The 13,513-nt window shown below is 50.4% G+C and overlaps 1 protein-coding gene across 1 annotated transcript in view; it reads right to left on the bottom strand.

Moving 5' to 3' along the window:
• The window catches only part of TDRD1 (tudor domain containing 1), a 197,311-nt gene extending 186,410 nt beyond the window's left edge, over positions 1-10,901 (bottom strand). Inside the window, exon 1 of the mRNA XM_088456052.1 lies at positions 10,743-10,901. Coding sequence (XP_088312178.1) covers positions 10,743-10,884 — 142 coding nt within the window. The 5' untranslated portion in view covers positions 10,885-10,901. The remainder of the gene's footprint in view (positions 1-10,742) is intronic.
• Between the last annotated feature and the right edge of the window lie 2,612 nt (positions 10,902-13,513).

The raw sequence follows: 13,513 nt of genomic DNA, 5'->3' as shown, positions 1-13,513 counted from the left end.
CAGGAGGAGGGCAAAAAGCGCCCTGCCCTCACAGCCTGCGGGAACCATTCTCACCCACGGGACGCAGTGTCCCGCGGGTGGAGAAACATGCATCTATTCTCCCTGTCTGCAGGGCTTGGGGGCTGCCCGGCGTGTCCGTAAGTGCCGGGCACGGCCCCAAGAGTGACGAAAAGGGGACGCGTCTTATAGACACGTCCCCTTTTCCGATGACCACGCCCCCTTCGGCGCGCGCACGGGCATGCCCTCTCTAGCTCCGGCGCCCTGCCTCCCGCCGGAGCTAGAGGGAACACTATATATACATACACACACACACACACACACACACACATGAACATGACATAATATACTGCACAATGTCGCTACATTCAACTGCCCAGATTCAGTGTCTGGGAAGGCTATAGCGCTGTGTACACTGACCTGATGGTGAGGTACGCAGGGGGACTGGACAAACTGCCATCTCCGGAGATTTCTGCAGCTGCACCCGAGAAAATGGGCGCCTGGAGAACTCAAAAGAAGCGTGGCCCGCGGAGGAAGCAGCTCAGCGACGCCAGACTATAATACTGAAAGGCGCGCTGAGCTGAGGGGAGGAGCCGCTACAACAGGGAAGGCTTCCTTCCCTGGCCGGCTATTAACCCCAGGGACGCCGACTCCCAGCGCCGATCGTTAAGTCCCTGGTGGTCTAGTGGACACGCGGGGTATGGGGGGGCTCGCCGCCACTGCTGGCGCCTCCGGTCTGTCCCCAGAGACCGGAGGCATCGGACTGCATTTGGAAATGCGCGGATCACCGCAAGCGGTGACAAGCGACCTTACCTGCCCCCCCCGACGATTCGGCAGCAGTCCTGGGCACCTGCAGAGTCCGGCTAGTACAGACTCTGGGGTCCTGCTGAGATCCCCAGATCTGTACTGGCGTCTCAGCACCGGCGGGGTGACGGAGCGGCAGCTTGGACGTCCTATGGACGCTCTGAGGAGTAAAATAAAAATGTGAACTCAAAATAAAATAAGCTTAGGGGCTGCTAATCAGCCCCCCCTGCGATAACGGTGACCCGACTCCGGCCGGGCACCAACTTAAACTGAGGTGCCTCTGGCTAGGGGGCGGGGCTATAGGGAGAGTGGACCCAGTTCATCCTGGGAGCTAAAAGCTTTAACTGCATAGTGCCCGCATTTGGTTCCCAACCTATACCCCAAGGTCAACCCTGTGGACCCCCTATGGACCCTGAAGTAGAAGTCACTGAACATTAGTGACTTTGAACAGACAATAACGAAATTGATGCAACATGGACCAAACGTTTGTCAGAAAGCCAGGTCTACTCACATTATTCTTCTTGGGGACTCCTTCGCAGAGACAAACTACTGTGCTTTGCTGACGAGGATTAAACATCTGACTTTAGTGTCCCTTCAGTGTGTACATCGCTAGGTCTCCACAAGAACCCTGCTCAGCAGCTGACTCTCACGTTAGGAGTATTTAATCCTCTACTTCAGTGTTTCCCAACTCTAGCCCTCAAGGAAATCTAACCTGCATGTTTTCCAGGTCTCCTCACAGAATCACAAGTGAAAATTCGAACCACCTGTGGATATTTTAAAGTGTCATTAGGTAAAGGGTATACACCTGTGCTCCAGCAAGGAGTATTGGAAACGTGCTCATTGCTAGGGTTCTCTAAAGCTGGCCACAGATCTAAAGATCATCGTTCCAACCAACTAGCGCTCTATTACTCCTAAATACTGGAAACTGGGCAAAAATAATAGGTAGTTCAGACAAGGTTAAATCTATGCCCATTATCCGGCATTCATGAGCAAGTGACCAATTGTTCTTTGGTAGGTATACCATCAGGGCCCAATGGAACTGTACTTTAAAGACAGATCTAGAAGGTACATTTCTCTTAGCCCAACAGTATACCTCCCCCCTGCAGTTGTTACCGCACTCCCGGTCATCACAACTGGTCGAGCAGGGGGAAAGGAATTTATCTGCACACACATTATTTAGAATAACTATCCTGTGGATCCCAAGTATTAAAGGTACTATATACAATTAAATACAGGACAATTATTCTCATGTGTATGAACTCATGTGAAATTGTTTAACATTGTTGCAGACATACAGTATCTGTAAAGCTAGCCACACATCTAAAAATTATCTGTCCAACCAGCCAACTAGTTGATTGGTTGGAATGAAATGAAAGCAAATGACGATCAGCAATTTGCTACCAAACGCCAGAAAATGGACAAAAACTGTTGAACAAATTGTTTAGATCAGTGGTTCTCAAACTCGGTCCTCAGGTCACGTTTTCCAGGTCACCCAGCAGGTGCACAGGTGCGTTCATTACTCACTGATGCATTTTAAAAGATCCACTGGATGGAGATAATTATTTCACTTGTGATTCTGTGAGGAGACCTGGAAAACATGCACTATTTGGGGTCCTGAGGACAGAGTTTGAGAACCTGTGGTTTAGTTCAAACATTTAACAAACTTGTCTGACGACCATTTTCATGTTTTCTGGCATTTAGGAGCAAATTGCTGATCATCAGTTACTCCCATACGTTACCAGATTTTCATTCCAACCAATCAACTAGTTGGCTTGTTGGACGCCAGCTTTAAGCTGGCCACAGACTAGACCAATTTACAGCCAACTAGTTGATTGGTTGGATTGAAAATCTGGAAACGTATGACAATCAGCAATCTGCTCCCAAATGCTGGAAAATAGATAAAAACTGTTGTTTGAACAAATTGTTTAGATCAAACATTTAACAAACTTGTCTGAACGACCATTTTCATCTATTTTGTGGCCCAACAGTATACCTCCCCCCTGCAGTTGTTACCATGCTCCAGGTCAAATTGCTGATCATTTACTCCCACTCCTTACCAGATTTTCATTCCAACCAGACAACTAGTTGGATGAAAGTTGGTCTAGTGTGTGGCCAGCTTATCTCCCCTGTTCCACTGACCTGGGTTACTGCACATGAACGAGCATCAACCCGGGATTTTTGTCAGTGGAGACAGCTCCACCCAAGTAGTCACCAGGGAAGCCCTGCTAGAAAGCAGGGTTTTCTCCGGTAAGGCGCAGTGTAAATGGGTAACCAGGGTCATGCGACCCAGGATCAGTTTACAGCATGGGGAGAGCCGCATTACAGCGCAAGGAAGGCGACATCCAAGCGCCAGCACTGCACCCATCTGGGACTATCCCAGATCGGCGCCACAGTGGAAAAGGGGTCTGTCCCAGTTTGGAAATGTGTTCCAAGTCTCAGGTCAGACTCGGCACTTAGGCGGAAAAACAAGAGATATGGTAAGAACTTACCTTTGTTATCTCTGTTTCTACAAAGTCCATAGGGTCCACAGGGTTGACCTTGGGGTATAGGTTGGGAACCAAATCCGGGCACCACGCAGTTAAAGCTTTTAGCTCCCAGGATGCACTGGGTCCACTCTCCCTATAACCCCACCCCCAAGCCAGAGGCACCTCAGTTTGTAAGTAGCCAAAGGCCGGAGGAGGAGAGAAAAAGAGAGAAAACTGGAACACTCAATAACCATACTCACAGAAATGGGAGACGGAAAACCGGTGACCAGCCCCAAGCCCATATGAAGCCAGGTGCGTCAGGGCGGGCACCCTGTGGACCCTATGGACTTCGTAGAAACAGAGATAACAAAGGTAAGTTCTTACCATATCTCTTGTTTTCTACTTCAGGGTCCATAGGGGGTCCACAGGGTTGACCTTGGGGATGTCCCAAAGCAGTTCAACCAAGGGTGGGGACGCTCCTGTGCTGAGAGGAGAATCCGTCGCCAAAAAGGAAGCATCCTGAGAGGCAAAGGAAACCAATGTCTAGAACCTTAAAAAGGTGTGGACAGAAGACCACGTGGCCACCTAGTAAGGCAAAACAGCCGAGGCGCCACAGCGAGCCGCCCACGAGGGTTACATGGCCCGAGAAAAAACAAGCATCAACAACAGAAAGGCCTACCCATGGGTAGGCCCCTGAGGAAGACCTACGAGGCCATCCACCAACATTTGGTTATAGGCCGGCCATCCTTTCCTGTGATAACCAGAAATCTCAGACCACCAATAAGGAGTCCGATTTCCGTAAGGAACCTGAACGGATCACATAAATCCAAAGAGGCCGGACCACAGTCAATAAGGCCACACCAGCCGAGAGGACTGGGGACAGAATGGCCGTACCATAAGTTCCAGAATAAAATGGAACCTGAAAACCACTAAGAAGAAACACAGGGCGAGAGCAACTCACACCCTGACATGATGCCCTCCAGAAGAGGGAGCCACCTGAGAACGCTCCCAATTCAGACACTCTCCTGGTTGATATAAACACCCTGAGAGAAAGAGAGAGCCTAAGCAATAGACCATGTAATGGCTATCACAACCAGCGGTTCCATTGACTGTCCCCGGAGGGAACGAAGAACCACTACTAACTCCCAAGGAGTCCCTAGGGAGGACAAATGGAAGCATAATCCAGAAAACACTCCAAAGGATGAACTGGATACCAGAGTGGAGCAATTCCATATCTTAACCATACTGACAGTGTAGAGATCCGCACTGTCAGGAAGACCAGGCCAAGTGTGAAACCCAAGCCAGCCAGAAGGAATGCCAGAATATCTGGAAATCCTGGACACCGGAGGATTGTATCGACAGGTACAATACCATAAGATTTATGGTTGCCACAGTTTGTGGTAGGTCCCAGCAAAAGCTGATCCATGTGCTCTAATCATTCCAACGATGACAAAGCCAGGGAAGCCGTAAGACCACTGTAGGGACACAGTCAAAGACAAACGACCCAGGTCCAAGGCAAAACCAAGGACCCTGAGACAACAGGTCCGGGCAGCGAAGCATCAGGAATGGAGTATCGATGGAGAGACTCCGAAAATCCAAGTACCCCTGACATCTGGGGCAATCAGGAGCCACCAGCAGGAAAGCATCTCCGTCTCAATTGAAACACTTCCAAAGACCTCGAGGAAGAAGGGAGACCGGAGAACAGAGGTACACAAAGTGAAAGGACCACTTCATCGACAAAGAGTCGCTGAAGGTTGCTTCAGAATCCCCAGAGCTGGACTGTAACACCATAGTGTGATAAAGTCAGAAGGCCCTGAGGGTCACCTCAGGGGGGCCCCCCCTGCTCACCAGGAGATGAAACCTCTCTTGGGGAAGAGACTAGTCCCCGGGATGCACGTCGTGACGGCTGAGGACTCCCGCTTCCCAATGGAGAGCTCCTGAAATGAACTCTGCCGAGATGGTCGGGAGGAGACCCTCGGACTATGTCCGAATATGTGACATACCTGTCATTGCCACCCAACGAAGTGTTGCTAAAAAGGAATCCACTGTCCTGACCCTGTCGGACTGAACCTTTTCGGGTTCACCGGGAAACAAGAGTTATGCCAGAGTAAGTTAATTGACAGGGTGGAATCGACAGACGTCCAACTGCACTGAAAAGGATGCGAACCAGACACTGTCCATAGCAAAGAATACCCTGGACGAGATGGCCATAGCCACCCGGACAGGGACCGACTTGCCTCCGGAGAGAGCATCATCGTTTGAACAGTGATCCGACAGAAAAAACTCGTTCCATCTGGAGATGAGCCAATTATGGAAAGGTCTGGAATGGAACTGAGCCCATTCCACCATGCATCCCAGAGTGTAAAGACATATGTCGACTGCGCAGACAACCACGTACTCCTAATGGAAGAGTGGAGATTCCGTCTAACGCCAGAAGAATTCTCAGATTCTGAGAATCCAGCAGGGATCCTAGATGAAGAATACCCAGAGAGGGATGCAGGGAGGACTTTTTCCCCGTTGATTAAACGTCTGCACCCTGAAGCCACAGTCATCCTGACCTGGCTGTAAAGTACCCCGGTGATCCCGCTAAGAGCAGGAGGCCGTCCAGGTACAGGAGCATTGGGATATACTGAACAGGAGAACTGTCAGAAAATCCAAAACACTGGTAAACCCCTGTGGGGCTGAGGACAGTCCCAACAGGCAGAGCCCGAAAAATTGTAAGTGTTGCTGTGATACAGCAAACCTCAGCCCATGCTGAGGAAAGGTCTCTGTAAGTACCCGTAGGCACGCGTCCTGTATATGATACCATAAAGTCCCCAGGTTCCAAACATCGTATGATGGAGCATAGGGATTTCCTCCTGAGCCCAGGTAGCTTTAGGAACTGGTTCAGGGAATTGAGACAGAGAATAGGCCAAAGAGGACCATTCAGCCACCGCACCAGAAAGAAAGCAGAACAACCAGTCCCTCACTGAGATAGTGGGGATGGCCTAATTAGCTCCGCTTACCGCAACAACTGCATAGCTTTCTGGATCTGTAAGGCCCTTGTAAAGAGGCCGCCTGAGCAAAGAGAGGGCGTACCCTCCTACCCACGGCAACTTGACACTAGTACCGGGCGAACTGAGAAAATCGGTATCTCCCAGTTGTAGGCCTGTCCCGTCAGGCTGAAGAGATATCCGTAGGTTCAGAAGCAGGATCGGCTGGCAGTCCAGGCCTGCTCGGTACTGGATATGTCGGCCCTTGTAGAAGCAGACAGTCTACGAAGAAACAGACCTTTAGGCTGACCCAGAAGACAAAAAGACTTTACAGACTTAGTCTGAGGCCTTGTAGAGGGCATAGCTGAAAGCGGTAAACTTGTCGTTAGTAATACTGCCAATGTTACTACAATCTTGTCAAGGTCAGGACCAACCAAGATCAACCCTAAAGATGGTATCTGCACCTCTGCATCCCCAGAGCGCAGCCATAGGGTATTACGGAGGATACAGTCGCAGCCGGAACTCTGAAAGTTAGGAGACTGGTATCCAATATAGGCATTTCCACCTATGACAACTGCATATATTACGAGAGCGACCAAATACATTTGAACCCCCGACGTGTTGGAGGGGAAAAAATGTTACAAATGCATCAGCCCAATATGCAATAGTATTAACCAACCATGCTATAGCCATGGTAGGATGGGTAACAACCCCTGAAAGCAAGTATACCGATTTCAGGCAGAGTTACCACCTACGGACCACGCAGGAATGGGAGGCGTAGTAACGTCTGTAATCAGACGAGTAACACGCCCATCCACCCCAGGAGGGGCTCGTGATGACCCTCAGGGAATTTGGGACAGGAGGCCAAACACTGTTGTAACACCTCCTATCTGGCAACAGCCAGAGTCCCGCTATGCGATCCACCCGCTAGTCAGCAACAGGGAACCCGAAGGCATGTAAGACTGAGGGTGTATGATACAGGTGCAGGTCAACATTCACTCTAACCAGAATGGACCTGCTACCAGCCCTAAAGCAGGGATAATAATACCTGAAATAGGCTTCCACCCGTAAGAGGGAAAGAGCCCAAAACAGTATCCAGTACATGCAGAGCCAACTGGGAAGTAACCACAGGGCGTCAACCACGCCAATTTGCGTTTCATAGAAAACGACACCACCCAGGGTGGCTGTTGTGGTAATCCCTGCAAGGGGCATGACAGACTATTGTGGCACCAGGGGGAATTCATATACTGCGAAAAACCCCTGCAGGGAGCGATAGTCTGTGTCACAGGGGAAGAGTGCAAGAAACTGCGAGATACCCTGAGATGAAAAGGGCAGTATGGTGGAGTAACCCCAAGTGAGGTACAACAATGGGGCCCACCCGGCAATCCGCAATTGAGAGGATCCCGAGAAAACAAACCGCCCAAGGGGGTCGTGAAAGGGGCCGGCACCAGATGACGTCACATACAGAACCCTTTATGAGTCAAATCCTCCGCACTAACACCTGCAGCACATGGCTTGCAGGCTAGGAAAAATGGGTGTAGTATAATGCTCTTTCTCCTGGTCAGACATATCTGACCAACCCTCTTGGCGGAAATATTAAGCAGCGCTATACTGGTCCTGACTGATGCCAAAAATTAGCTGCAGGGACCCATTTTCAGCGTATGCAACACACAGTTCCATCTAAAATATGGCAACGTGCAGCACGCAACAGTATGTGACAAACCTCACAAATATTAACAAGTATATAAATATGAGGTCACAGAACCACCCCAAGTACAGCTGTATTAGGGCAGATAAAGAAAAGGGATAGATATACACTGACAGGTGAGAGAATTAAATACAGACAGTCAGCACTAGCATAAGTCACATACCATGCAGATATATACATAAACATGTCATATAAGATACTGCACTATTACACTGCATTCAACTTACCCAGATTCAGTGTCTGGGAAGGCTACAGCGCTGTGTACACTGACCTGATGGTGAGGTACGCAGGGGGACTGGACTCACTGCCATCTCCGGAGCTCTGCTGCTGCACCACAAGAAAATGGCCGCTGGAGACCTCAGAAGAAGAGTGGCCCGCGGAGGAAGCAGCTCAGCGACGCCAGACTATAATACTGAAAGGCGCGCTGAGCTGAGGGGAGGAGCCGCTGTAACAGGGAAAGCTTCCTCCCCTGGCCGGCTATTAACCTCCCGGGACGCCGGCTCCCAGCGCCGATCAGTAAGTCCCTGGTGGTCTAGTGGACACACGGGGTATGGGGGGCCCGCCGCCACTGCCGGCGCCTCCGGTCTGTCCCCGGAGACCGGAGGCACAGGACTGCATATTAAATGCGCGGATCACCGCAAGCGGTGATCCGCGACCTTACCTGCTCCCCGTGGATCCGGCAGCAGTCCTGGGCGCCCGCAGAGTCCGGCTAGTACAGACTCTGGGGTCCCGCTGAGATCCCCAGATCTGTACTGGCGTCTCAGCGCCGGCGGGGTGACGGAGCGGCAGCTTAGACGTCCTATGGACAGTCCGACGCTGCCGCTCTGAAAGTCCAAAGTAAAAATAAAAAAACTCTGTACTTAGAAAAAATAAAGCTTAGGGGCTGCTAATCAGCTCCCCACTGCACTAAACGGTGACCCGACTCCGGCCGGGCACAACTTAAACTGAGGTGCCTCTGGCTTGGGGGTGGGGTTATAGGGAGAGTGGACCCAGTGCATCCTGGGAGCTAAAAGCTTTAACTGCGTGGTGCCCGGATTTGGTTCCCAACCTATACCCCAAGGTCAACCCTGTGGACCCCCTATGGACCCTGAAGTAGAAAAGGGTATAACTAATCTGTACAAGTGTATAAATACTTTATATAGTAGATCCATGGTGACATAATAAATAAATGTTAAAGATATTTATTATCATTGTGTCTCGGCGCTGTCTTCCACTGAATGTGAGAGGTGGCCCCACTGCTCTTACAGCAGCAGATTGTACAGAGATATTCTCAATTGCGCAGAGGTTTCATTATTATTCTACTCTATATAACCATCCTCCCCATTCCCAGTCATTGTGTGAAGCAGGCTCACCGCCTATATCCAGGCATTATATCACCCCCCCCCTCATATCCAGGCATTATATAGAAGGCTCTATATAATCTCTCACTCCCCTATACTCGGTCATCGGGTGTAGCAGACTCTATAGAATGCCCCCTCTATACCCAGTCATTGAGTGTAGCAGGCTCTATATAATCCCCCCCATACCCAGTCATTGGGTGTAGCAGGCTCTATATAATCCCCCCCATACCCAGTCATTGGGTGTAGCAGGCTCTATATAATCCCCCCCATACCCAGTCATTGGGTGTAGCAGGCTCTATATAATCCCCCCCATACCCAGTCATTGAGTGTAGCAGGCTCTATATAATCCCCCCCATACCCAGTCATTGAGTGTAGCAGGCTCTATATAATCCCCCCCCCATACCCAGCCATTGGGTGTAGCAGGCTCTATATAATCCCCCCCATACCCAGTCATTGGGTGTAGCAGGCTCTATATAATCCCCCCCCATACCCAGTCATTGGGTGTAGCAGGCTCTATATAATCCCCCCCCCATACTACCCAGTCATTGAGTGTAGCAGGCTCTATATAATCCCCCCCCCATACCCAGCCATTGAGTGTAGCAGGCTCTACATAATCCCCCCCCCCCATACCCAGTCATTGAGTGTAGCAGGCTCTATATAATCCCCCCCCCATACCAGTCATTGAGTGTAGCAGGCTCTATATAATCCCCCCCATACCCAGTCATTGGGTGTAGCAGGCTCTATATAATCCCCCCCATACCCAGTCATTGGGTGTAGCAGGCTCTATATAATCCCCCCCATACCCAGTCATTGAGTGTAGCAGGCTCTATATAATCCCCCCCATACCCAGTCATTGAGTGTAGCAGGCTCTATATAATCCCCCCCCCCATACCCAGCCATTGGGTGTAGCAGGCTCTATATAATCCCCCCCATACCCAGTCATTGGGTGTAGCAGGCTCTATATAATCCCCCCCCATACCCAGTCATTGGGTGTAGCAGGCTCTATATAATCCCCCCCCCCATACTACCCAGTCATTGAGTGTAGCAGGCTCTATATAATCCCCCCCCCATACCCAGCCATTGAGTGTAGCAGGCTCTACATAATCCCCCCCCCCCATACCCAGTCATTGAGTGTAGCAGGCTCTATATAATCCCCCCCCCATACCAGTCATTGAGTGTAGCAGGCTCTATATAATCCCCCCCATACCCAGTCATTGAGTGTAGCAGGCTCTATATAATCCCCCCCCCATACCCAGTCATTGAGTGTAGCAGGCTCTATATAATCCCCCCCATACCCAGTCATTGAGTGTAGCAGGCTCTATATAATGATCCCCCCCCCCCCCCTCCCCATGCCCAGTCAATGTGTGTAAATCTATATTATGCCCCCCAATAGCCAGTCGTTGTATGTACCCGTGTGGATGACGGTGACGGAGCAGAGCACGGGCCGCGCACGTACCTGAGAGCTGGGCCCGGAACATGGCCATGCCGCTTCCCGCCCGCATCACGTGACGCTCCGCGCCTCTGGCTGCAGCAGCCTGGGCCCACGTGACCTGCTGGGAGGTGACTGCCCTCCACCAGGCCTCGGCTCTGTCTCCCATGGTGGTGACGCACTGGGTGATGGTCAGCCCTGTGTTATCAATTATCATGGGATAGACAGCCGCCTAGTATTGTACTCCCCCCCCCATGTGCTAGTCTGCTGTGTGACCATGGAGACAGGCAGTGGGGGCACCCCAGTATTGTAGTCACCCCATGTGCTAGTCTTCTCTGTGTTACCAATGAGACAGGCAGTGGGGGCACCCCAGTATTGTAGTCACCCCATATTCTAGTCTGCTCTGTGAGACCATGGAGACAGACAGTGGGGGCACCCCAGTATTGTAGTCACCCCATATTCTAGTCTGCTCTGTGAGACCATGGAGACAGACAGTGGGGGCACCCCAGTATTGTAGTCACCCCATATTCTAGTCTGCTCTGTGTGACCATGGAGACAGGCAGTGGGGGCACCCCAGTATTGTAATCACCCCATGTGCTAGTCTGCTCTGTGTGACCATGGAGACAGGCAGTGGGAGCACCCCAGTATTGTACTCACCCCATGTGCTAGTCTTCTCTGTGTGACCATGGAGATGGGCAGTGGGAGCATCCCCAGTATTGTAATCACCCCATGTGCTAGTCTTCTCTGTGTGACCATGGAGACAGGCAGTGGGAGCATCCCCAGTATTGTAGTCACCCCATGTGTGCAAGTCTGGTCTGTGTTACCAATGAGAGAGGGCGCGCACGATAAGTTTCTGTGTCCAAAACACACGATGAAGGCGGAGAGTCAGGCAGGGGGAACTTTATCGCGGATGCGAAACAAATTGAATACTGCCCACAGCCTGTAACATGACAGTTAGAAGCTGAGTGGCTGCAAGTTTATAACTCTCCATTTTATCACTTTTTAGAGTTACCAATTGGCAAATCGCAGGATCGCGCGTTCCGTCTCAGATGTATGGGATAATTGGGACCGGACTAGGAATGTACACCAGAGTCTGAATAGAGGTAGCTTTGTAGATCAACTGGATCTGAAATGAGACCGGACTGAAATGTACACTGGAGCCTGAATGGAACTGGACTTAGAACATAGAGTGGATCCGGAATGGAACCGGACTTAAGGCGTACATCCAGTTCACAGATTGCACGATTACGATGTAATTGTGCAATCGATAATTAATCGTGCACTCTAATGTTGGAGACGACCAGCAATGCGCGCTCCCGCTGGTAGTTTCCGACATCAATCATCAGGTGAACATGCCGGTCAATCTGTTGATAACAACAGATTGGGCATGTTCACAGATGATGGCGGGTACCTGCACTGAACCACAAATTGTTCAGTGTAGGCACTCGGGGAAACAGGAAAGACTATACGTTTACTATGTCGTAATCGTACAGTCTTTCCGGAGTTGGCAAGTGGATGTGCGGCTTTAGAACATAGACTGGATCCGGAATGGGACCGGACTGGAACATAGACTGGGGACGGAATGGGACCGGGCTTAAATGTTCACTGGAGCCGAAGTGAATCGCCAAGGAGACTAAAACAGTAACTAGCCAGTAGCAGAGCTTATGACATGTATCAGTGACAAAGCTTAAGCTGGCCACACACTACTAGACCAACTTACATCCAACCATCCAACTAGTTGATTGGTTGGAATGAAAATCTGGTAAGGGATGAAAGCAAATGACAATCAGCAATTTGCTCCCAAACTCCGGAAAAAGGACTTAAAACTGTTGTTTGAACAAATTGTTTTGATCAAACATTTAACAAACTTGTCTGACCACCATTTTCATCTGTTTTCTGACATTTAGGAGCAAATTGCTGATCATCATTTTCTCCCATATGTTACCAGATTTTCGTTCCAACCAACTAGTTGGCTGGTTGGATGAAAGTTGGTCTAGTGTGTGGTGGACAGCTTTAAGCTGCATGCACGGCCGATATCTGTATTGTCCATACGTGCCCCGCGCATTGCAAGTCGTTGAATGAATGATAACGATATCATTATCGTTCATATCGTGCATTTTTATCGTACCGTGTGTACGGACCTTTAGGCCCTGACTGTTGTCAGTGCAGAACTCTAAAGGGGGGGGTATCAACTTTGTGATTTAGCTAAGCGATTGCACGATAACAACATCGTTATCGTGCAATCGCTTGCAAATCGTGCATGTTTTGGTGGGATGCGACCAGCGATGCGCGTGCCCGCTGGTCGCTTCTGACATCCGACATCGCCCGTACATGCTGGTCAACCTGACAATCTCGTCAGGTTCAGCATGTGCGGGGATGAGGGATGTGCCGGGACTGAACGAGTTAACGTTCAGTCTAGGCACATCACTAGCTATACAAACGAGAGCACGATTGCAATATCGTAATCGTGCTCTCGTTTGTATATCTACAAGTGGATACCCGCCATTATACCCTGGGTCAAACAGAGATCTGCTGTTGCAGTCAGGTAGACACCAGCCTGGCTAACAGTGGATACTTGCGATCAGCTGACCAGGACCAATATGGCGGCGCCCAGTGTCCAGAGCTGGCGGGAACACCGTCGGAGCTCCAAGCCCCCTGAGACCACCACCACGCTGGGAGCCCGACAGCACACAGTCAGCTGGATGGGCCCACTATGACAGCACCATGCATTATAGATGCATAACTAATCTCTTCCTCTGGTCACTATGGGTGGGAATTCAATTAAACGCAATGTTGAA

This window comes from Taudactylus pleione, unplaced genomic scaffold (assembly GCF_031769625.1).
Source record: "Taudactylus pleione unplaced genomic scaffold, aTauple2 ptg000685l, whole genome shotgun sequence".
Classification (NCBI taxonomy): domain Eukaryota; kingdom Metazoa; phylum Chordata; class Amphibia; order Anura; family Myobatrachidae; genus Taudactylus; species Taudactylus pleione.
This window is presented reverse-complemented; position numbering and strand designations above follow the sequence as displayed.